The sequence below is a fragment of the Felis catus genome, chromosome C1 (assembly GCF_018350175.1).
Source record: "Felis catus isolate Fca126 chromosome C1, F.catus_Fca126_mat1.0, whole genome shotgun sequence".
In the NCBI taxonomy this organism is placed as follows: domain Eukaryota; kingdom Metazoa; phylum Chordata; class Mammalia; order Carnivora; family Felidae; genus Felis; species Felis catus.
Window position 1 is genome coordinate 13,915,918 of NC_058375.1, and position 25,480 is coordinate 13,941,397.

The 25,480-nt window shown below is 44.8% G+C and overlaps 1 protein-coding gene and 1 long non-coding RNA gene across 11 annotated transcripts in view; one reads left to right on the forward strand and one right to left on the reverse strand.

The window, feature by feature from the left end:
* UBR4 (ubiquitin protein ligase E3 component n-recognin 4) overlaps positions 1 to 23,980 on the reverse strand; it is a 131,493-nt gene extending 107,513 nt beyond the window's left edge. For 8 of the 10 annotated variants that reach the window (XM_011284581.4, XM_019836276.3, XM_045035185.1 and 5 more), the window contains exons 1-16: positions 23,744 to 23,979; positions 15,914 to 16,011; positions 14,587 to 14,690; positions 13,691 to 13,820; positions 13,439 to 13,578; positions 12,884 to 12,986; positions 12,621 to 12,762; positions 12,339 to 12,463; positions 9,270 to 9,394; positions 8,612 to 8,671; positions 8,336 to 8,526; positions 4,138 to 4,237; positions 3,864 to 4,001; positions 2,445 to 2,562; positions 1,208 to 1,395; positions 100 to 259 (exon numbers count right to left, since the gene is read on the reverse strand). In XM_011284581.4, coding sequence (XP_011282883.1) covers positions 100 to 259; positions 1,208 to 1,395; positions 2,445 to 2,562; positions 3,864 to 4,001; positions 4,138 to 4,237; positions 8,336 to 8,526; positions 8,612 to 8,671; positions 9,270 to 9,394; positions 12,339 to 12,463; positions 12,621 to 12,762; positions 12,884 to 12,986; positions 13,439 to 13,578; positions 13,691 to 13,820; positions 14,587 to 14,690; positions 15,914 to 16,011; positions 23,744 to 23,913 — 2,092 coding nt within the window. In that variant the 5' untranslated portion in view covers positions 23,914 to 23,979. Of the gene's footprint in view, positions 1 to 99; positions 260 to 1,207; positions 1,396 to 2,444; positions 2,563 to 3,863; positions 4,002 to 4,137; positions 4,238 to 8,335; positions 8,527 to 8,611; positions 8,672 to 9,269; positions 9,395 to 12,338; positions 12,464 to 12,620; positions 12,763 to 12,883; positions 12,987 to 13,438; positions 13,579 to 13,690; positions 13,821 to 14,586; positions 14,691 to 15,913; positions 16,012 to 23,743 lie in introns of all 10 variants that reach the window. The other 2 variants (XM_045035180.1, XM_045035182.1) reach the window with 1 other exon arrangement.
* A 90-nt stretch (positions 23,981 to 24,070) lies between these two features.
* On the forward strand, positions 24,071 to 24,829 carry LOC109502125. The gene is made up of 2 exons (XR_002160518.3): positions 24,071 to 24,228; positions 24,554 to 24,829. It is a non-coding gene; the product is annotated as an uncharacterized LOC109502125 (long non-coding RNA).
* Positions 24,830 to 25,480: the final 651 nt, after the last annotated feature.

Below are 25,480 nucleotides of genomic sequence, written 5' to 3' on the forward strand. Positions count from 1 at the left end.
CAATGACTCAAGCAGCCACTTGATGCATTACACCACCCTGGCGACAGCCAAACCCAACCGGGGAAAACAACCCGCCAGGCACCAATCCTGTCTACTGACCCTTGAGTCCATCTTTGTCCACCTCCTTAATGATACTGGCCAGGGTGGCCATGTGGTGTTCTGAAAGAGACACACTCAGGTAGTTTCGGATAAAATTATTCCGTGAGTTCAGCATGGAAGAGGTAATGAAGTTCAAAATGTTGGAAGCCAGACCTAAGAACTAAAGAGAGCACAAAGAAGTTCATGTCAGGTTCATAAGCCCAGAGTGCCTCTAAATCCTCAATCTAAATAGAAATAAAACATGCCCATAGAGCTGATGGAACAAATGCAATGAATTCAAGTCAGAGTTTAAAGCCCCTACAGTGGGAGTGGGGCTAAGCTTAACTATGACAATCTTTCCCACATAATTCTTCCAGTTACAAAAAATGGCACCAGTTGAACACAACAGACTTCAGAAAACTCTGTGCGAAAACAGAGGCTTCTAGACAGACTTGCTTCTTTCACTCCTCCAAGGCCCTGTATTTGTTCAGCTCGGGGACATTATTGGAATAAGGAATTCAGAAGCCTGTAGGATCATTATACACACAGGGAATTCCCAGCTCCTTACTGCTCTCTCAAAATGAAACCGAATTATTGTGTAAATGTTTTATGTCCACAGCCTTGACTAGACTAAGCTGTATGAAAGTGAGGTCCGTACCTGACGTGTCTGCTTTAGAACAGGGCTGATAGTACATCATCTAGAAATACTGCTTGAACAAATAATTAGCGAGCATTTAACGACGTACCACACCTATGCTAAGGGCTCTTCACTTCTTCACAACACCCTTAAAGGCAGGTACTATCACTCCCATATGACAGAAGACAACGCTGAGGCTCGGAGAAGTTTAGATTCTTGCCCACAGTCTCAAAGCCAGTGAGTGGTAAAAGCTAGATTCAAACTCGCTTCTAACTCCAAAGGCTATGTTACTAACCCTCAATCAGAGAAGCAACACCAAGGGTACAAGTTATTTCATCAAATGCAATCAGTACACTCAGGCCCTAAGTAAAAATACCTTTAAACATGACAGTTAATTAGCCAATCTACAAAATGTCTGAGTTCAAATGGTCTGCTCTTCACACCCCTTCTTCCCATTTCTCCCTCCCCTAAACCTCAGAAATCCACTCTTACCAACTCAGGATCTTTGCGACTAGCCAAAATGTTGCCCTTCTCACCAGGGGCCTGTTTACTGGGGCTTTTAACGCGAGGCGAGCTCTCCAGCGGAGGGGGCGGGGGAGGGGGTGGAGGTGCCACTTTCTCCTTACTGGGGGAGATGGTCTCCTCAAACCATTGCCCCAAAATAGGCTCACTGTCATCATCTGGAACAGAGAAAGAAAGAAGTAATAAAAATAACACAATGTAAAAATTTTTTTAGCACACCTGCTTTGTAAAACAGTCTACGTCAAAGGAACACGAGGATTATCTGGACTCGATGGGAGTAACATGGTTTCATAAATTTGTCAATACTCCTCTAAGTGTGTAAGCAAACCAGAAGCGTTTTATGGCACATAAATTATACCTCAATAAAACTGGTATTTTTTTAAAGGAGTCCAATGAAGAAAGAACCACCTCACTTTACTGCCAACAAGCCAAATGTTTTGAAAAACAAATGTTTACTTCTCCGTGGGTTATAAAGCCCAAATTAAGACCTGGGTGGCCCAATCAGTTAAGCGTCTGACTCTTGATTCTGACTCATGTCATGATCTCGCAGTGGGTGTGGAGACTGCTTGAGACTCTTTCTCTCCATCTGACCCTCCCATGCTTGTGCACACACACACCTTCTTTCTTTCTCTCTCTCTCTCTCTCTCTCACAGACAAGAGACAGGGCACACACATGCTCACGCTCGTTCGCTCGCTCGCGCTCTCTCAGATACACAAATAAAACTGCACCTTTCACAATACTATACACTGCTCCCACAAACCCAATTATAATGAACTGGAGATATTTATCTCATTCCATCTCTCTCCAAACAAAGGCAGAAGGGAATGTTCATTTTGCCCTGTTGTTCACTGCAACAGAGTGGAGTTTCTCTTCCTACGCCTCCCCACACCAGGCATCTATGACAACAGCCAAACCAATCACCTTACACACAAATGGGTTAATGCAGAAAGAAACGTGAAACGAGATGTATTTTGATCTTGGAGGGGAAAGGATGAAAAGCAATCTGGGCTTCACTGAGAGTAATTTCTACCATCCATTTTTCCACAGCTCAACTTACTCTTGAATAACATGTCACCTTTGAGGGCACAGAAAATCAGGATCCATGCTAGGCAGGTGAAAATGGCAAACAGGAAACTAACGGAAGCGAGCCAATGGAGAAACTTCCTGTTGCAACTATCTCCTGGGAGATGGAAAAGAGGCCTCTACCTTGGCTGCTGTCCTCCTCTGTGCTGCTGAAATCATCCTCATAGTAGGTGTTTGAGTCAGTAGAGGCACTGGCATCACTGCTCATGGAGCCCTTCCTCTGACGCTGCAGGACACAGGCCTAGGAAAACAGCAAGGTTTTGGAACCAATGGTCACAGAAATGGAGCCGCCCTACTTCACCTCATTCACCATGTAAGACATCTTCTCCGTGTCTTCTTTCTTCCTCTAAATCCAAGAAAATCTCTTGGGGTGCCTGGGTGGCTCAGTCTGTTAAGCTTCAGACTCTTGGTTTCGATCAGGCCATGATCTCACGTTTCATGAGATCGAGCCCCGCATCAGACTCTAGGCTGACAGCACGGAGCCTGCTTAGGATTCTCTCTCTTCCTCTCTGCCACTCCCCTGCTTGCACTCTCTTTTTCTCTTTTTCAAAATAAATAAATAACCTTTTTTTTTTTTATTAAAAAATAAAAATATGGGGGCGCCTGGGTGGCGCAGTCGGTTGAGCGTCCGACTTCGGCCAGGTCACGATCTCGCGGTCCGGGAGTTCGAGCCCCGCGTCGGGCTCTGGGCTGATGGCTCAGAGCCTGGAGCCTGTTTCCGACTCTGTGTCTCCCTCTCTCTCTGCCCCTCCGCCGTTCATGCTCTGTCTTTCTCTGTCCCAAAAATGAATAAACGTTGAAAAAAAAATTTTTTTTTTTAAATAAAAATAAAAAATAAAATAAAAATATGACCGCTGTCACAAAGAACCAAATAGCCATGTGCATCACAAAGTTGACAATCAGGGGGCACCCGGGTGGCTCAGTTGGTTAAGCCTCCAACTTCAGCTCAGGTCATGATCTCACAGTCTGTGAGTTCGAGCCCGCAGTCTGTGAGTTCGAGCCCCGCGTCGGGCTCTGCGCTGACAGCTCAGAGCCTGGAGCCTGCCTCAGATTCTGTGTCTCCCTCTCTCTCTGCCCCTCCCTTGCTCTGAGTCTCTCTCTCTCTCTCTCTCAAAAAAAAAAAAAATAATAATAATTTAAAAATAATTTTTTTAGGGGCGCCTGGGTGGCTCAGTCGGTCCAGTGTCCGACTTCGGCTCAGGTCATGATCTTGCAGTCCGTGAGTTCGAGCTCTGCACTGGGCTCTGTGCCGACAGCTCAGAGCCTGGAGCCTGCTTCAGATTCTGTGTCTCCTCTCTCTTTGCCTCTCTCTGACTCATGAGCGCACACACACGCACTCTCTCTCTCTCTCAAAAATAAATAAACATAAAAAAAAGCTGACAATCAGTAACGGATTCACGTGTGGAATCAGTGAAGCTTTCCTCTCATCTTCAAAACGTTACCATAAATTTTGAGTTCACGAAGGTCACGGCGTACAGCCTTTTTCCTCCTGAGAGGGTTACACGAGATCTTCCAAATCATCCACGGTGTGACCCCACCCACCTTTCTGTAGGAGGTTGACAGCAGTGTCAACAGCAGGTTCGTCAGTGGGACAGAGTCGATCAGCCGCTGAATCCTCTGGATGGAGGTGCTCTGGGCCATGATGCTCAGGACTGCCGGGGAACCATCTGTCTCCCAACCCTGAAGGGAAGCACGGCAAAAGAGAATTACGGATCCAACGGCGCAGAAAGGAACCCCGTGATCAGACGGCTCAGGGCAGCCTCCCCAGGAGCGAAGCCAGCATCGCCGTGCTGACCCCCTGCGTGCAGTCCCTCACCTTGTGCAGTGCTTCCACTTGCAGGTCTTGAAAGAGAGAGGTTAACAGCGTGACAGCGTGGTTTGCCAGTATGACCGACAGCACCCCGAAGCCCTGGTGCCTATACGAAGAAGAGGAGAAACACAACTCACCACCTCGGAACAGGGGATCTTGCCATCCGGGGGTCCCAGACCCCTTTCAGAACCTATGAACCTTGCCCCGGAGGGAAGAAAACGCACACACAATATGTGCATGTAATTTCAGAAGCTCGGTCTCCCTGAAGCCCACCCACGGCCCGCCTGAGGATCCACAAGCTTCAGGTTAAGCACCCCAAGAGTAAAAGAAAGACTTCCAAGTACACGGCATTTTGGAATTTAAACTATCAGCTCGAATCGACCGGGTGATGTATAGATGCTGACATTCAAAGGTTGCTAGGACATTTGAAGCCATTCTTTTGAGAAGAAAAAAGTTAAAAATTGCCAATTTCTGTAAAATATCTGGGCACAAACCAAAGAGAATAACAACGAAGACTGACACATTGAATGTAAAACTTTCTTTCTGTCCAAATGGCCATATGACAATTAGAGTATCTAATATACAAAGAGTGCACGTAAATTAGTAAGAAAAAAGGACAAACACCAAAGAGAAAACTGGAGCAAAGGACACAGGCAGTTGCAATGGCACTAATAAAGAAATACGAATAAGAGAAATGTAATACCACCTTTCTCCTTTAACGCTGGGGCACCTGGGCGGCTCATTCAGTTGACCATCCAACTTTGGCTCAGGTCACGATCTCACAGCATCGGAGTTCGAGCCCAGCGTCGGGCTCTGCACCAACAGTTCAGAGCCTGGAGCCTGCTTCAGATTCTGTCCCCCTCTCTTTCTGTCCCTCCCCGACTTGTGTTCAAAAATAAACTTTCTCCTTTAACATTAGAAAACGTGAAACCTAACAATGCCCACTGTCAAAGATCTGTGTCTCCCTTTCTCTCTCTCTGTCCCTACCCCACTTGTGTTCGGTCTCAAAAATAAACTTCCTCCTTTAACGTTAGAAAACGTGAAAACTAACAATGCCCACTTCAAAGCGGACCTGGGGAAACAGGCACATGTGCACACACAGCTGCTAAGTAAGAATGCAATCAGAACAGTCTGAAAAAACATTTCAAATTTTTACATAAGTGTGCCCTTTGTCTTAACATTCATACCTCTAGGTATTTACCCCAAGGTAATTAAGCAACTTCACAAAGATTTATGTTTTAGAAGATTTATCAAAGCACAGTTTATCAAAACCAGAAATTTCATACACCCTAAATAAGTGTTTCAATAAGGTGATTAGAGTCAACTATGGCCTATTTACATAGTGGAATGCTTAGATACAGTGAATCCCTAATACGGGCACTGAGAAAACGTCTACGATGTTTTCTAACGGTGATCCTGCTTCTGTAAACATATACATTTTGAATGCGTGCACAGAAAAACATCTGGAAGAACGTTTATCGATTTGGGTGGGAGAATTGGGGTGATTTTCCCCCCTTTCTTATGGTTTGTAACTTACACAAGGAATAGGTTTTCTTCTTAAATCTTAAGAAACAATAGCCATTTTTTAAACATAACTACTTTTTTTTTAAGTTTTATTTACTTATTTTGAGAGAGAAAAGGGAAAGAGAAAGAGAGAAAGAGAAAGAGAAAGAGAAAGAGAAAGAGAAAGAGAAAGAGAAAGAGAAAGAGAAAGAGAGAAAGAGAGAGAGAGTGAGCAGGGGAGGAGCAGAGAGAGAGGGGAGAGAGAGGATCCCAAGCAGGCTCCGCGCTGTCAGCATAGAGTGGGACGCAGGGCTCGAACTCATGAAGCATGAGCTCATGACTTGAGCCAAAACCAAGAATCTGATGCTTAACCAACTGAGCCACCTGGGCGCCCCATAACTGCTACTTCTATGGGCAGACCTTTTGGCATCCTCCCACTTCCCTCTATAGTAGTATGAGCGCAGACACTCACAGAATTATAAACTACTATTCCCTCTAATGTGCTTACCTCCCTTCTTTGCCTAGTGTCTACTGTCTACCATCCCAACGTCTTTCTCAGATTTCAGTTCGCTTAACACCTCAAAGAAGCCTGCTTTGATTTCTCTGACCAGGCCAAACGCCCTTATTGTAATACTCTCTAGATACAATTTGACATCTCCATGTTTCTTAGAAGCGTGTCCTTTTTTTTTTTTTTGGTACATCACAGCATTCCAGAAATGACACAGAGCCTGGGACAGAGAAGACAACTCAGTGAATGATTTGTTGACTGAGGTCCAGAATTTGACTCCCTCCTTGAACTCCAGACGCCCATGCCAACCGCCTCCTCTACATCTCACACAGAGAGATGTGACAGTCATCTCAGAGTCGGCATGGTGAAGATGACATTCTGTGTTTCTTCGCCTTCCTGCCACCCCAGCTACTCCTGAGCTGGTATTCCCAGTCTCTGTAAATCATACCATCCTCCATAAATTACACAATTTTTTGTCTCCTGCCAAAAAATGTTGAGGTCCTATTTTTCACACTCAATATCCAAGCCATCAGCAAATCCTGCCAGCTGTACCTTCAAAACACATACCCCTTGGACCTCTTCTCTCTGGCTTTCCCACCAGCTCTGTCATTTGCAGAAATGCATCAGCTTCCTACCCGCCCTCCTTCCTGCCTTACACCCTGCAGTCTGTTCTCCTCACAGAAGCTGGCTTCTCACATCGCCAATAACTAGTAAGTCAGATCGGATCGCTTTCCTGGGGAAAACCCTCCATGACTTACATACAGATTACCCTTGGCCCTAGGAGATCTGGCCCCGGGCTACCTCTCTGATCTAATTTCCACGCTCCCTCCTGGACGGCTCCACTCCAGCCCACACGGACCTAACTGATCCTTAAAAATGCCAATCAAACCTCCATCTCCAAACCTGAACAATTCTACCCCCAAAATCTGCATGGCTCGCCCTGCCACCTCACACATGTTCTCTCCGTCTTGTCTTCAGAGCTTATTCCTCACCACCCTAACTAAAACACCAGCCCCTGTCAATCGCTAGCCCCTTGCTCTGATTTTTCTTTACAGGACTCCTACGATAAGTTATCATGAACGTACTAGTGTATCTGCTCACGGTCACTCCAGTTAGAAAAGAAGCTCCACTGGGGTGCCTGGGTGGCTCAGTCGGCTGAGCGTCCGACTTCGGCTTAGGTCATGATCTCGCAGTTTGTGGGTTCGAGCCCCACATCGGGCTCTGTGCTGACAGCTCGGAGCCTGGAGCCTGCTTCGGATTCTGTGTCTCCCTCGCTCTCTGCCCCTCCCCTGCTCATGCTCTGTCTCTCTCTGTCCCAAAAACAAACTAAATAAACAGAAACGAAAAGAAGCTCCATCAAAGCAAGGACACTGCTTTAAAGAGTGCTACGTCCTCCGTGCCCAGAGACAGCCCAACATGTCGGTAGGGACTGAATAGCAAACAAAACCCAGAAATGCCCAGGCTCAGAAAAGAAAACGTCAAACCACATGGAAGTCATATGTCTAACTTCTCTCCTAGCAAGCAGGGCTTACTTCACCCAAACAGATGCAAACATTTTAGGAAGCAAGGCAGGGGGACCAGACAGAATCCTCTTTAGAGGTTAAACATGCAGTGAGCCATCAGCTGAAGTCAAACAGACCCATTACACAAAACAGAAGCACTGTTTTCTGATTTGACCCTCATAAAAAGCCTGAAATAGGGGCACCCGGGTGGCTTGCTCGGCTTCACTTCCGACTCTTGATTTTGCTTCAAGTCAGGATCTCATGTTTGTGAGTTCAAATGGGCTCGCAATGGGCTCCACACCAATAACATGGAGCCAACCTGGGATTCTCTCTCTCTCCCTCTCTGCCCCTCCCCAGCTTGCGCACGCTCTCCCTCAAGATAAACAAACATTAATTAATAAATAAATAAATACATAAATAAATAAAACCCCTGAAATACGTTACACACACATTTCCCCCTCTTATGGATAAGGAAACAAGATCAGAAAGAATGAACAATTTATCCAAAATGACACAGCTATGATGTAGAGACAGTGGATGATGGTCATCACCTTAGTCATTAAATTCAACCAAGTACGAAGGCAAACGTTTCTATCAATGTGAAGACAAGAGGGGTTACACCAGCTCCCCATCAAGATAAAATGGCAGGCAAACAAAACAAAACATGAGTAGCAATCGAGTAGACACATACCCTTTTCCAGGCCCCAGTTTAGGAGAGCCCACTCCCTCTTTTGTGCGAGAAAGGATGTCTCTGACTCGGAGTGCGGCCAGTGGGTCTTTCTCTTTCCCCTTATCAGCCAAGGCAGTAGGGCTGAGGTTCAATATGAGGAAAAGACTGTTTAACAAACACCAGGCACCCAGCAGTTGGAAGTTCTGATAGTGCTGTTAAAAAGGCACAAAAGCAAAGTATGAACACAGAGATCTTCCAGGCTGTGAGACAGGAATGTAGCAGAGACACATTTCTTACCTCTCCACCGGCCCGGCGGGAATTGCTGATCGCTTGTCCGATCATGTCATATATTTCAAGCTGCACAACATCAAACATAACAAAAAGCTGAGCAAGCTGTCGTATTTCATTACAAATGTTAATCCCACCCAAACTCATTTCGCTCATAAAATTAAATGTCCTCAAGGCACTTTCTAATGATACAATCCCATCACACTTTCCTTGACCTGCGCATGGTGTTGACTACTCTCTATATCCAGCTCCTGTGTCACCTCTTCACAGGTGTCCCCTGCCCCCAATCTAAAACAATACCCCAGGCCCACATCAGACCACAGCTTACCACACTGATTCATCCTACATGCTTAGCATTCTCTGCGGCTATCTCGTGTATCGTGTGTCTTCACTAAAAGTGCACTGACACACAGCACGCCTTCAACTACGTGTGCTGACTGAATGACTCCTCGCTCACAGGGTCCACTGCCAACACGAAGATGCAGTGTTTTCTGCAGAGTCAACCAAGCTGCCAAACACGCCAAACACCTACCACTCAGACCTGTTACCCGAGCGGAAGGGTTGGAGAGCACTCCGTGTCCTTTCTTCTACCCGGGAAGAGAGGGGGGCCTGACCCTATCTCCTCACAGAACAATGGCAGTGCCTGGGTCCAGATGGCATGGCTTACACATTTCTGGACGATCGTAGCCGCATCGCTCTCGTAGTCGTCTTCTTTGGAGCTCGTGGACCCCGTCCGCACCTGCTGGGCACTACCCACATGCAGGATGGCCATGCAAGTTGCCACACTCACGCCTGGAGGGAAAAAAGAAAGATGCACAGATTCGAATCATGGCAGTCCCATGAGCCCACCAAAACAGAACCATAAAACAACCTACCCAAAGGTAATTCCATGATTTGATCACACACAGTAAAGTCCACAAGGCAAGACTTAAATAGTGATACCATCCGATCTAGCAATCAACACTCCTAAGTACTTAGCTGAATGAGCTGAAAACTTCTATCCACATAAAAACCTGCACACAAATACTTATTGTAGCTTTATTCATGGTTGCCAACAACTGGAAGCAATCAAGATGCCCTTCGACAGGTGGATGCAGTACCACAAAGTACGGCACACCCATACGAGGAGTATTATTCGGCAATAACAAAAAACGAGCTATCAGGTCACAAAAAATCACGGAGGAAACTTAAATGCGGGATCCAAGCAGACTGCTTCTAACTTTAGGGCATTCTGGAAAAGCTAAAACTATGGAGACAGTGAAAAGATCAGTGATTTCTAGGGGGCAGGGGTAGGGGTAGGAGAAAGGGATTACTGGGTAGAGCACAAGGGACTGCAGAGCAGTGAAACTATTCTGTGTCACAGTGATGACGAATACACGACGTTATGCATTTGTCAAAAGCCACAGAACTGTCTGAAAGAGAAATCCATAATGTAAACAACGGACTTCTCAGATGTTAATAGTGTGTCAACAGTGCATTCATCGATTATAACAAACGTACTGTTATTAATGCACTATGTTAATGATGAGGGAAACTGTATTGGGGACAGAAGGTAGATGGGCACTCTGTATAACCTGCTCAATTTTTCTGTAAACCTAAAACTGCTTTAAAAATAAGTATCTATTAACTTTAAAACTTTAAAGACATCACAAAGATATCTTTCAATTTTTTCAAGATTACAGGGAAAAACATTCCACTCTTGGTGTTCCTCAAAGACATCAAGGCCAAATCCTTGTCTTTAAGTCAAATCCCAGGCCATCAAATTTCAACAACAAACCAACTCTGGGATCTTTACTCTGACTAAAAATTTTTAAGGATTCTTCAACCATTACTGACTAAGTATACTGACAGCCATGTAATATTCAAGAAATTCCCTAATAATTGAAACAAACCCCAACTTAAAAACTGCAAAAATCAAAGGCAGAGGACAAGGAAATAAACACTGGAATTGGGCTGGGAGAGAACGTATCTTCACAGGTATCTTTAGCTTTCTATTCCTACTGCTGCTGCCCTAGCTTAGGCCCTTAATGTGTCTCACCTGAATGACTATAAAAAAAATCCTAACAGAGCTTCCGGACTCCAAATTTCTCCATGCCAAAATGTCCTGTGTACTGCTACTTGAATGTTCTTCCTAAAATATAGCTCAGAATCTTCAATGGTTTCTCCTGTCTATAGGACATAAACCAAATGACTTAGACTGCATTTCTCTCTTTTTTTTTTAGAGACAGCACAAGCGGGGGAGAGGGACAGAGGGGGAGGGGGAGAGGGACAGAGGGGGAGGGAGGGAGGGAATGAAGGAGGGGAGGGGGGAAGGGGGAAGGGAAGAATCTTAAGCAGGCTCCGTGCAGACACGGGACTTGAGCCTACAACCATAGCATCATGACCTGAGCCGAAATCAAGAGTCAGATGCTCAACTAACTGAGCCACCCAAGTGCCCCTAGCCTGCATTTCTAAGACCTCTTTGATTGTGTCCTTTCTTTCCCACTGTACAATACCCACTAAGCACATATCCTCTCCCCCTGCCCCTCCTCTCCACACACACTGATATAGTATGTGCCCCCAGACTCTAGGACACTCTTGAGTCCTGCTTCTGCCTCTGCCTAGGGATAGCCCTACTGAAAATCCACCTGCCCTACAGGTACATCAACAGAACTTCTTCATTACTACTGCTTTACCCAATTCCTATTTGCATCCAGATGTTCAAAATAAAGCTGTTGGAAGAATATAGGGAGATGATCAACCTCAGCAATTTCGTGATGGTCCCCAAGGTCAGGTTTCCAAGACTGTTCAAATCCTCACTCAGAGAGCCAAGTAAACAAAGGAAGTTGTTATACCTTCCAAGACATACCAGGACTATGCTATTTGAAATCAAGGATCAGTGAATTGGGTTAAAAAGTCACTGTCATAACTTAAAAGTGAGTAAACGCCAGATGTCAGGGCCCACTTCCAAGGCAGCATGATCAACAGGAAGAGAGGAGATTTTGTGGGCGCACGAAGAATAATCAATATAAACAGATATCACCTGTTCCATGAAGGCTTCCTCAAACCTGCTCCCACAGCAAGACTCCCTCTCTCTCTACTTCACACACCCAACCGTGCTACACTCCTCTTACTGCTTTTTGTCATCTCCTGTTTTATGTCATACCCTGCGGTCCTAACTGTTCTCAGTGTAGGCTCCTTGAGGGCAAGGATCGGATACTGTTCATCTCAATATCCCAACAGCACTTGGCGTTTTGCTTTACACAGACATTTACTATCTGCACATACTATAAATCAAATATGCACATAATAACAACACCAGCAGTGGAACAAGATAATTTACAAGACTCCTATTGAGACCTCATTTCACCTAGATGAGACATTAGATGATCCTCGGGGGGAAGGGCACAAGTAAGGCGGGGAGAGCACTCAGAAGGATCTCATGGTTGGGACACCTGGGTGGCGCAGTCAGTTAAGCATCCGACTTCGGCCCAGGTCATGATCTCACAGCTCATGAGTTCGAGCTCCGCGCTGAGCTCTGTGTTGACAGCTCAGAGCCTAGAGCCTGCTTCCGATTCTGTGTCTCCCTCTCTCTCTGCCCCTCCCCTGCTCGTGCTGTCTCTCTCTGTCTCAAAAATAAAAAAACATTTTAAAAAAAAATTAAAAAAGCAAAAAGAAAAAAAAAGGATCTCATGGTTTCCAGAAAGCGTACTTGTACTTGACTGACAAAATGAGAACAGACATCATCACCTCTCACCTGCATAGAGACAACTTAGGCTGAGGACTGTCACATCTTGCAGACGAGAAGGATTGAGAGGCTCCAACACAGGTAGAGAGAGGGTATCCAATGCCATGGTAACATCAATCACCAGTGAATGAAAACTAGAACATAACAGAGGAGGAGGTTAACAAGAGCGTCTCTTTGAATCCCTTGCTTCTTATTCTGATCACTAAAGAAAGTCGGCATGCCACAGAAAGCTAACCGGTTTCTTTCCGAGGGCAGCATCAGAACGTAAAGCACACAGCCTGAGCCCCTTACCCGTTGCGAACAGCAGTGGCATCGGCTACTGTTGCAGGCATGATGAAGAAAGAATTGGCCAACACTGCATCTTGAAACCGATTGATGTAGCGCAGGAAATACGGTAGGTTCAAACACACACGCAGCAGCTTCTCTGAGCCACCTGAATCAACGACAAGGCTCAACCTTACAAACAGGCCTCTGTCTGCTGCTGGATTCTCTTCCACGTATGAAATTTTGGAAAGCAGAGAAACCAGCTTTCTGACAATGATTAAGAGTCTTACCAAGCTCTTGAAGACTAGCCACATTCTGAGCTATAAACACATTCTTGGTTTTGACAGCAGAGGCTTGATCTGTGGATGACTGCTCATCATTTTCTCCTTCAGCCTAAAGAGAAACAAAAGGCACGTGAAAGGCCTATCATGATACCATCATCTGCTGACTACAGCCCTGCAGTCAGAATCGAAACAAGCACCCAAACGAAGCAGTTCTACGGATACTCCTCAGACTCCCCAGTTAATGAGGGGCATTCTATATATATAGAATATATATATTCTACAACCAGTATAGAGTGTGATACCTTTGACAGAAAAATGTACGTGCTCTTCACGTTTCTTTGCACTGAGAAATTCAGAAGAATGATCATCAAAAGAGTTAACAACAGTGGACAGAATGTTAGGGTAAGTTTTGCTTTTTCTGGTTTGTATTCTTCTATTTCTTTCTATCATAGGCACTTAATCACTTTATATCGCAAACAGAAGATGCATTTGTTACTTTTTTCTAGTATTCTCATCTTAACAACTTCCAAGGGGTGAGGACATTTGGCTGCAGTAACTCACCGGAGTCTGTGGACCTACAGGCGGTGATGCTACAGTTCTAGGGTTGAAAACTGACGTCAGCTGATTCAAAAAATTCATCTGTACCTCCTTCTGCCTCAGCTCTGGGCTTACTGGTGAGGCCAGCTCTTTCTGATCTTCCACTGTAAATATAAAACCAAAAACAGGATGAGCAGAGTACCGCTAGAAGGCAGAGCGGGAGAAAGTTGGCCAGGGAAGCAGCCAAGGAACTGGGTCTGGCAAACGAACGCTCACCATCTGAGAGCGTCTTCACTGTTTGTGGCAGCTTGGCGGATTTCATCATGGCTGTGAACGTGATAATTTCAGTCCTGTCTAGTCGGCTACAGCCAGTGCACAGGCCCTTGATGAGGAGAATCAAGTGTTTCTGAGAAGACAACAAATTCAAGTATGTCTTTTAGAAGATGGTACTCTTTTGGGACTTGTAACTGGCACAGGGCCAGATTGAGCTTGCTAGCAAGAATAGAAATGAGGAAAAACACTAAAGCAGAGATCACAAGCTGATGGTCCTCAGACCACATCTGGCTTGCAAATTTGTCTCATTAGTCTCAAAGTGTTGCTGTTGGATTTTCAGTTTTTTATCTGAAGTTTTAGCTAACGTTTTAAAGCATGGAAGTTTTAGCATTCAAATCCAGATTTCTTATCTCTCTTGATAATCCCCAAGATAGAGCAACTGAGTCTCCACCCCTGCACGGCAACAATCGGCTGGAGCCACACAGCGACTGGCCCTTAATAGCTGTGGCTGGCACACTTCACTGATTTTGTTACTGACCTGGTCCCTGGAAACGTGACACTCTGCAATCCTTGCAAAAGCCTGTGCAACCAGAGGAGGTTGGCAAACCACAGCCCCAATTCAGCCCACTGCCTATTTTTGTAAATAAAGTTTCCTGGACCACAGCTTCGCTTGTTCATGTACGTATTGTCTGTGGCTGCTTTCACACTACAAAGGCAGAGTTTAGAAGATAGAGACTAGTTGCAACAGGGACTGAATGGTCAGCAAATTGTTTACTATCTGGCCTATTATGGGAAATGTTCACCAACCCCTGCTCTCTGCCACCCCTTCTCCACCATTCCACTAGTCTGTCAAAGTCCTACTTCGAAAGAAGGGCCCCGGAAGAGCCCGGCACTCTCACCTGGGACACAGCGCAAGCCTCATCTGGATTCTCCAGACGTAGCAGAGAAAACTCAATCAGGACTTTACAGGCTGCTGCCACGGACTGAAGCTGGTTCCGGGGAACTGAGAAAGCAAGTAAGCTTTACTTAACCTCAGACTGCTTACAGCTTGCTTCAGCCTCACAGTCAGTACATCAAAACCAGACAACCATTGAGCTCCACATGTCCGACATCCCCGATGTCATTCTATGACAAGAATCATTCAGAACCAACAATCCAAGGCGCAAACAAAGGCATCCTGGCACTGACAGCCATCCACTGCTTTTAGAGCAACCTATCTTACATTTACTGGAAATTAACAATAATAGGATATACATCACAATAAGTACCAAGCACTTCAAACGTACTAATCCACTTAATCCTTAAACCAATTTTAAGAGGTAGCTATTATTGTTTCCCTCCCCCCTCCTTTTTCTAAACAGATAAGGAAATTACACCAGAGATGAAATGACTTGCCCAAAGTCACACAGCCACAAGCAAATCCAGGAAGTCTGACTTTGGAGTTCATGCTCTTAACTATTAGAACATACTACCTCTTCTTCCCCATAGGTTCTAAATGCCTTTTGCAAAGGGCTTCCTACACAAAATTTCTTCAAGCTACAACTGATTCTTTCAACAGGAACAGCGCCTATAATAAACAGCACTGGACCCTTGAAGATTACTGAGCGACCCTATACCTTCCTTTCATTTTACATGTGTAGCAAACTATTTAAGTAAACAAATAATTAGAATTCTTCAGAACTATCTTAGGATTTTTTTAAAAAAGAAAAATGCAAAAATTCAGAAATAGTGGAAAATAAGGGTAAAAAAAAGTTTAAAAGAATGGGAACTGAAACTGAAATCCCTTGAGATACCAGAGAACACAAAAGGAGAATTTACTTTCTCACCAAACCAAATAAGGAATAATAGAGCCCTCGTCAGTGGCTGCTAACCCCAGGTCCGTATCCACCCATCCGCCTCGACTCCCAGAAATTAACACGCTAGTAATTACACGTGCATGTGTGAAATCAGTAAAATGCTTTTGATTAAGAACGGAAGGAAGGTTAACTTAATGGGTTATAAAGCAGGTATCCGAACCAAGTGGTTTTTAAAGCCCCCTTGATTGGCCCAGGTAAAGGAACTTCCAGAGCCTTATCAGACTGATAGCAGTTTCCACCACTGGGTGGACAGGCTAAGAGTGCTAAAATACAACTTCATTAACAACCTGTTCAGACACCCTACAAAGAGGAGACACAATTCCCCTATTCCCAAGCCCTCGGCAAGGAGTAACAAGAGTAGAATACTTACTGAGGCTGCAGACTGTTGTAATATAGTGTGTGGAAAGTGCAACAAAAGAGGAGTAGAAGGGCTCGTACTGCTTCTCATGGTGCAGGATTTCGGATTCACTGCAAAGAAAGTAATTCAGCTAGCATTTATTTAGTGCTTCCTGTCTGCCAGATACCCATCCCCTTTACAGGCATTGCCCTACTTCATCCTTACAGCAACCCTAGTTGAGAGGCACTGTTACCATCCCTATATTCAAGATTGAGAAAGTGAAGCTTAGCAAATTAAAATCAAGCACCTTGCTCAAGGTGTCAGACTTAGTAAACAGCAATGGCTAAGAAGCAGGAAATATTTTCAAACTCACTTAGAATTTTAAAAATACAGGTAAAAACATAACAGGATGCCATTTTGTCCTGTATTACTGGTTGGCAAAGACCAAAACCTAATAATGGCATGTGTTGGCCAAAAGAGGGTAGACCAGCACACTCAAAATACTGTAGTGGGAACACAGGTCATGGTAACCCATTCTGAAGACCAAACAAGGCCAGTCCATAATACAAATAACTTAAAAAGAATAACAATGCAGGCAGAAATCACCTGATCAGTGCTAAAACCTAAAATTTACCAGGGTACCAGAGTTCTCCGATCTCCACACCTCCCCATATCCCCAACCAGGACACTGCTAAATCACAACAAATTCAGGGATTTTAGCCACATCCCCTTATCTTTAGCTGAAGAAATGTCCTCTTCTGCGAAAATCTGGGGTCCACCTAGGTCTTAAAGCCGTATACATTTATGTCATTCTATCAAATCAGATCCTAATCCACAACCCAAGAAACAAGAAGGCAATGAAAACAAAATAAAACAAAATGTTTCTTATTAAACCGAAAGAATAGAGGGCTGTGGCTAAATAGTTTTTTCAGTCAGTTAATTCTCCAATAAGAAGGATCACACTGGGAAGGGAAATGTACACAGTCAGGACTCTATCCACCTGCCAAATCAACACAGGAGCCAAAAAGACAAGTTCAACACTAGGGAGGTGCCAGGGCGAGTGATGAATCATCTCAAACAGCACTTAAGAGTCTGGCATTGCAAACACTCTGCTATGTGGGGATTTATTGAGGATAAATGGTGATTTACCAAAGATCAGTTCCTTATCTTGGAATATCTTTCTTCACCAAGAAAAAATATTTATTGAGCACCTATGACGTGCAAGGATCTCCTGCCCACCAAAGATCATTTCTATGATGGACCAAAAAAGAGGAAACAAAAACCTTTAAGCACCAAGAGACGCTCAAAGTTTCTGGTGACCATCACATTGGTACATGCTGGTATCCAACTCAGCATAAAACGCCCTACTAAATCCCCTACTTCTACCTCACATACTTAGTTCTTCCTTCATTTCCATTCTTACATGTTTTTAGTCATTGTTCTAAAGTTTTCCCACCCTGTAATTTGATGTATTTTACGGAGTCATTTACCTTCTCTGTTTTATTTCAAAAGTTCAGAGGTGTTCATCCCCATGTTTTTCAGCTGAGCGGGCTTACCAAAGCTAAAAGAAAAACTGCCCACCCAAAGGATGAACTTATTCTGTTGCTTTCATTCCCATTCAGATAAAGAAATAAATTCAAAATAAGAGAATAAACTCGTATTTATTTAATTGCCTGGTTCAATGTTGCGCCATTATGATTTAACAAACCTTCCTTCCTGCCCTAGAAATACACAACTGCCTTATTCCAATAAAGAAACAAGAATGCACTTTGAGGAAAGATGGACCTTGGCATAGAAAAAAATGGAGCACTCTCAAGCTCCGCTTACAATTTGCTTAGGGCAACTAAGGATAAACCAGGGGAAATTAATTTGAAAAGAAGGGAGTAGACATGTGGACATGTGGACCTGTGGCCCAAAGGACAATACCATACCTCTTGATTTTAAAGAAACAAGTGTATACGAGTCACCTGATAAAGACTTGCTGCCTCCCTCATTCCCCAAGAATCTGAGACATCAAGACACCAGAGGGTGCAAAGGAATGGAAAAAATGGGACAAAGGGCAAGAAGTTAGGTAGGAATGAGGAAGAATGAAGACCTGAACACAAATATAACAAAGAGAAAGAAAAATAAAACTATAGGTAAAAACATCTCTCTCCTCTGGGCAGTCAAGCTATCTTCCTGAAACATCTGCTTCTTCTAACAAACATTCCAACAGCAGCACTTGGGCTGAAAGACATGGAATGGGAAACACGTATATTCCATACAAAATAAATGTGAGGCAGAGTACAAAGGAAAACAGCAGCTACGCAGCCAGGTCAGAGAAATCCAATTTGACATGTAAGTAAAAATGAACTGGCTTGGGTCTGGAAATATCTAGCTTTTTTTAGGAAAAGGTAGAAATCCAAGAGGACAAAATAAAAGACTAGGGGTTCACCTCCCCTCTCCCTCCTAGATAACATACTATTTATATCTTTTTTGTAAACTCCCCAAACCCCTTTCCCTTCATCAGAATCATAAACCCCCAAGAACAGAATCCATTATGCTTGTTTCATGACACTTACAATCAGGAAACAAATAAGCATAATGAATACATTGAAGAATAAAAACACTGGGGCACCTGGGTGGCTCAGTCTGTTGAAACTCCGACTCTTGATTCAGGCTCGGGTCATGATCCCAGGGTGATGGGATCCAGCCCCAGACCCCACGCTGAACGTGGAGCCTGCTTAAGATTCTCTGTCTCGCTCCCTCTGCCCCCTCTCCCCTGCTTGCACACGCGTGCACAAAAAGTTTAAATTTCTTCAAAAAGAATAAAAGCATTAAAAAATATATGCTCACTGAACATCTGCTGTGTGTCACATAGTACTTAACACATGTTAACCAAAGAACTAAAAGCCTTTCAGATACCTTCCTCACACTCTTGACAAACCTGTGGTGAATGTGACACTAAGACATGGAGACATTAACCAGCCATGAGGACTAATCGCACAATTTTGCTCTATCATTTGGTGGCAGGCTTTTTTCCCCCTGTAGGTCAATCGTGAACTTCAGTCCTACTGCATGTAAATTCAAAAGATCATGACATTAATGTATCCTCTTCTCCCTTTCAAGATATTTAGGAAATGACAGAACATTATCTAATAGGGATGTCTGTAACAGCTTCTGCCTTCCCAAGTAGGTCTCTCTGGCCTAAATTTTATACAACACCTGGGAGGCAGAGACAGAAAGAGATTTATCATTAAGGAGGCCAGAGGAGCCTAGGAAGGGCTCGCTCACGGGAAAGCGGCGTTTTCTTTTCTTTTCTTTTTTTTTTTTTTTTTGGTAATCAAGAGTCAATGACAACTATGGTCACCAACATATCTTACAGAGTTAAGAAAGGAATTCCGTATTTGATAGTACCTTAAAACATAAGGCTACATTCAGCAATTATCCTAATCAATCCCAAATATGGCATGTGTTCTAATGAGCTAGTTCTAGCTCCATTTCTGGTCTGGAAAAGTAAGAGCACTGAAAAGATTTTCAATCTTTACTACTAAAAGACATGCTAGCACAGACAGTAAAAATAAAAATAAACTCCTCTTTAAGTAAACTTAGATATGTTTTTCTTTTAAAAATCGAAGGATGCTTTTTTATAATTAAAAAAAAATTTTTTTTTAACATTTATTTATTCTTGAGACAGAGAGACAGAACATGAATGGGGAGGGTCAGAGAGAGAGGGAGACACAGAATCTGAAATAGGCTCCAGGCTCTGAGCTGTCAGCACAGAGCCCGACGGGGGACTCGAACTCACGGACCGCGGGATCATGACCTGAGCTGAAGTCGGACGCTTGACTGAATGAGCCACCCAGGCGCCCCATATAACTTTTTAAATGTTTATTATTTTTGAAAGAGAGACAGAGTGTGAGTGGGGGGAGGGGCAGAGAGAGACACACACACAAAATGTGAAGCGGGGCTGCAGGCTGTCAGCACAGAACTGGATACCGGGTTGGAACTCACCAACAGTGAGATCATGACCTGAGCCGAAGTCAGACACTCAATCGCCTGAGCCACCCAGGTACCCCTCAAAGGATACTTTTGAAAGTATGCTTCCAAGTTTACCCATGTGAATCTATTCCTCCTTTGTCTTACAGTTTGGCTACAAAATCAAACTTAATAAACAGGGCTAGACCTAGGAATTGTTTATCTTTTCTTCAAACCCAAAGTTCAAACGCAACTATAAAGGTATGAAAGAATAGAAGAGACAAGTAGAATGGTAGGGCACAAAGGAGTCCCAGGGCAAGTTATCATCCCCAATGATCAAATGGGGAGGAATTCAATGAGCAGGCTGCCAGATAGGAAGGAAGAGCTGGCATGATGGAGTCAGGACATCTACAAGAGAAACAGAGAGTAGCAGATTGCAACAGAAAAATAGAAGGTCCCCGGAGGCAAGGAAGAAAAACACAGCAGTCAAGACAATAGAAAGGGAACCACAGATGCAAGAGGCAAACCCAAAAGTAAAGTAGCAGCCTAGGCCGGTAAACCTTTGATTACCTACAAAACAAAGCCCACCACAGCATCTGTACGGTGCTGATCTGGTCCTATACTCGACAGGAGTATATAGTATATATATATAGGGAATACTTCCATAATTCTCTTTCTTTTTTTTTTATTTTTTTAAAGTTTATTTATTTTTGAGAGAGAGAGAAAGAGAGAGAACATGAGTAGGGAAGGTCAGAGAGGGAGACACAGAATCCGAAGCAGGCTCCAGGCTCCGAGTTGTTAGCACAGAGCCCGGTGCGGGGCTCGAACCCACGAACTAGGAGATCATGACCTGAGCCGAAGACGGGCACTTAACCGACTGAGCCACCCAGGCGCCCCAAATTAATGGATTTTTTAAAATGTTTATGTATTTATTTTGAGAGAGAGAGAGAGAGAGAGAGAGAGTACGAGCAGAGGAGGGACAGAGAGAGAGACCCAGAATCCGAAGCAGGCTCCAGGCTCTGAGCTGTCAGCACAGAGCCCGACGCGGGGCTCAAACCCACAAACCGTGAGATGATGGCCTGAGCCGAAGTCAGACACTCAACTGACTGAGCCACCCAGGAGCCCCAATACTTCCATAATTCTTGCATCTTCATTTCTTTTTTTTTTTTTCTTGAGAGGTTAAAAAAAAAAAAACAAACTTTTGAGAAACAGAATAGCAAGGCACTAATTTTTGTGATCTAAACCAGGGTTTGGCACTGTTTTCATAACAGCCCATATTTAAGAACAGTTTTTGCAATTTTTTTTATGACTGGGGAAAAAAATTTAAGGCTACTTTGTGGCATGAAATATCATATGAAATGCACATTTCAGTGCCCATATATGAGATTTTGGAACACAGCCACACCCGTTCACTTACGTACTGTGTAAGGCTGCTTCTGCCATACAATGGCCGGGTTGACGACTCCACAGAGGAAATACAGCCTGCAAATATTTGCTCTCTGGCCCTTTACATAAAAAGTGTGTCGACCTCTGCTATATACCAAACTGAACACTTGTACATTTGGTTGTTTTTTTGACTGTAAAGAACTTGTCAGCCAGATATTTCTTCTGACAACTTTTCTTATGATCACAGGTTTCAAAATTAACCAAGCCACAAAAACCGGAACCAAGACTTCAGGGATCTTGCCTTACAATTAAAAACTTTGTTACTAAAACGTCCATTAGTTTGGATTTGTTTTCTAAACCGTGAAGAGAGTTCTTACTAAATGCCTACAAACACAGGCAACTCTAGGTCACCTTAGGGTGCAGGAGGGGGCCCTGTCTCTTATTTGGCAAAATTCAAACCCAGTTTGATATATTTGGTTTTGGCTCCTTCTACAAGCTGAACAGAGTTGTTAAACTGTTAGTTTCAAAAAGATGGGTCTGGAATACCGGATGAATGGGAGGGTGTCAACAAATGACTTTATAACCTACTCAGCTTATGTTACAAAAACATAAAAGCAGGGGCGCCTGGCTGGCTCAGTGGGACACGCGACTATGATCTCAGGGTTGTGAATTCAAGCCCCACATTGGGTGTGGAGATTACATAAAAATAAAATCTTTAAAAAACAAACAAACGGGGTGACTGGGTGGCTCAGTCGGTTAAGCATCCGACACTTGATCTTGGCTCAGGTCACGATCTCATGGTTCGGGAGTTCGAGCCCCCGGAAGGGCTCTGCACTGGCAATGCGAGGCCTGCCTGGGATTCTTTCTCTCCCTCTCTCTCTGCCCCTCCCCTGCTAGCACTCACTCGCTCTCTCGCTCTCTCTCTCAAACATTTTTTAAAAATTAAAAAAAAAAAAAAACACCATATGAAAAAGTGTTCTAAAGAGTAGAAACTTGTCCATTGTAAGTAACATTATGAGCATAATCAAGAAAAATGCCAACAAAGTAAATGTTTAAAACAGGTAAAAAAGAAGCTACAGGAGTGTTTGGGTGACTTAGTTGGTTAAGCATTCGACTCTTGGTTTCAGCTCAGGTCATGAGCTCATGGTTCGTGAGTTCAAGCCCTGCATCGGGCTCTGTGCTGACAGTTCAAAGCCTGGAGCCTGCTTGGGATTCTAGGTCTCCCTCTCTCTCTCTCTGCCCCTCCCCCCGCTCACGCCCTCGTGTTTTCTCTCTCTCTCTCTCAAACATAAATAAACGTTAAAAAAAAAAAAAAGAGGCTATATAATTTGAGAACAGTATCTTGATACTTGTTTACATCTTTAGAACATTCCTGGCTTAATAATTAGATAGGAAAATCCATCTGTAAAGTTAACTGTGAAATTACCAAACCCAGTCGCTATTTAAAAAACAAACAAGCAAACAAACAAAAAAAACCTGAGCCAAAAGCATCACAAACCTAACAACAGGCACTATAATAAACATTTTGTCAAGTCATGGGCCTCCCTTGAGTAACAAATAGCAATTTCTAACCTTCTGGGTCACATTAAGATATACCCTGGCTGGCAAGAAGCTAAAATGACCCAGTCAGCAACTGCAGATTGTTCTAGTAAGGTTTCGCTAGTAAAATAAAAGGAAGACTGCCTTTTTAAAAGCATGTCTACCATTAAACCAATGGAAGACTCCTCTGAACAAGGTTAAGTCAGGAAAACACAGGCCTTCTGTTATCACGGCCTTGTACGAAGACAACTAGCACAAACTAAGAACTTTGTAAAAAATGACAAAACGATGTGATAGAGCAATACATAATCCCGTTTGTAATAAGGTCTGAAGATATTCTACTGCGAGAGCGCCCGCGCGAGAGCGAGGGCACCGTTTCCGTGGGAAAATGACCTCAGTCTAACCCAGAAATGTTTTTCATCAAAGACCGTTACGGTAGCAATACACAATAAGCGCAACCTGAAAAGAAAGTGATCAGTGGTCACTAGTGGCTTCAGTCACATTAACAGCACGTGCCCCCAGTGATTACAGCACCACGGAAAGACCGTTATTAAATTATGTGGCAGATCTCCAATTTAAACCCCAGGCTCCGCTCCGGCCCCGGGTAGGGGGATGAGGACGGGCTAGAAATGCAAACTCATCAGTGCTTTGACCTCAACACCGGGGGCAGCCCCGAGGACATTCCCCCAAGAGCGCGAAACATCTCAAAGTCACTCCCAAACGGGTCCGACCACGCCCTCTCCAGAGGGCGTCCTCAAAAGTTTTGCTCGGAAGGGAAATCGAGGCACAGATAATTTACAAGGGCCGGCGGAAGGAGCCCTGGACAAGCCCTCATCTGCCTGGATCCGGGAGCCCCAAAGCCGCGGCTGGGGCGGGGGTCGCCAAGCTTCAAGAGGCGACCTGGGAAGCGGGTCCGGGCGATCCGGCGCGCCCTCCCCTCCCCCTCCCGGCGCCCGCCTTGCCGGGGCCGCCGCCCGGTACCTCTCGATGACTGAGGCCACCAGCTGCGGCAACTCCTTCATCTCGAAGGCGGAATAGGACGCAGACAGCAGGGGCCGCACCGCCACCTCCCAGCCCGGGGTTGTGCTGGACCCCGTCGCCGGGGCCCCGGGCGCCGGCGCCGCCGCCTCATCGCCGCCGCTCGTCGCCATCTTCCGTCGTACTACTGCGGCTCCCTTCGGGGGCTTGCCACCGGCCCAGCGCCGCCTCCCGGGAGGGGGCGGAAATGACGCAATCGTCGCGTCAGACTGCGCGACGCAGTCGCCAGGCAAAACACGCGACGCGCAGGGCGGCCTCACTCTGCTCCCAGGAGAAGCTCGGCGCGGCGTGGAGGCGGGTTCGAGGAGCTGCGCCTGCGCAGGACGTACTGCTTTGAAGGAGGGCGGGGGAGCGTTAACCTCCGCGCCTGCGCGCTGGGAGTCGTTTCCCGAGGTAGGAGCAAGGTGGCTTCGCGGCATCCGGAAAAGGTGAGCTGGGGGGTTTAGTTGAAGTTGGCAAGACCAGGGCAGCGCAGTAGACTATGCATCTGCGGATACGATGGTCCCGGCCCGAGATAGCTAAGGACCAGAGTCTAATCACTCACCCGCTTGCTCCCTCTCGAGTGACCCCCCTTAATAGTGATACTACAGCACTTCGCACTCTAGACAACTTTCTACTCCCTACACCACGTCTCGCTATTGCAGTCACTAGTCTTACTTAATTCGCGCTCAGATCCCTTTTGCGTTCTGATTACCGTCACCAGTAGTATTACCAGCCAGCATTTACATCGGTCTTTGCAATTTGCCCCGGCAGGTTCTTCTCTCCCCATTTTTCTACTAGCAAACAAGGAACTTAAATTTTATAACGGATTTTTGCCGATAGAGCTATCTGGGTTTGGAAAAGCGGTTTGACCAGTTGACTCCAGGAAAGGTATGCGTGCATTGAGGACATTCTTCGCGGAGGTGGAGGGGTGTCGGTGGACGGTTTGAAGATCCTGAAGCCCTGAAATTCTTCCCCAAGTTTTGGAGGAGCTACTGTTGTTTTGGTGTAACTCTGGTAAATAAATTGGTACCTGATGATCAATCTGCACTTTCAGTAAGAAGGTAATTTATTGTATGTCAGGAAATAATAACAACAGCAGAGTTGGGGTGTTTTTTTTTTTCTTTTTTCTTTATTTTTGAGAGAGAGCACAAGCGGAGGTGGGGCAGAGAGAAAGAGGGAGAGAGGGAATTGCAAGCAGGCTCTGTGCAGACAGCACAGAGCCCCACACGGGGCTTGGTCCCACAAATGGTGAGTTCATGACCTGAGCCAAAACCAAGGTGCCCCACAACAGCAGGTTTCTTAAACATAAAATAAAAAAGAGAAAGAAACTTCTCCATAACATAGCAAATACTGCACTAGTTCAAGATACTGAACCAGAGTCCTAAGGAAAAAAGCTTGAAATTTTTGTTTCAAGCTTATTTACTTATTTTGAGAGCATGAGTAGGGGCGAGGGAGAGAGAGAGAGAGAGAGAGAAAATCCCAAGCAGGCTCCGCACCATCAGCACACAGCTCAACATGGGGTTCGAACCCATGAAACCATGAGATCGTGATCCGAGCTGAAACCAAGAGTCAGACGCTTAACTGACTGAGCTACCCAGGTAGCTTGAAATTTTACCCCTTGGCTTGAAATTTTAAAGTGGCTCTTGGGACATTAATTTCATTTTACCTGAAGTACAAAATTAACCTGCAGAGGTTCTC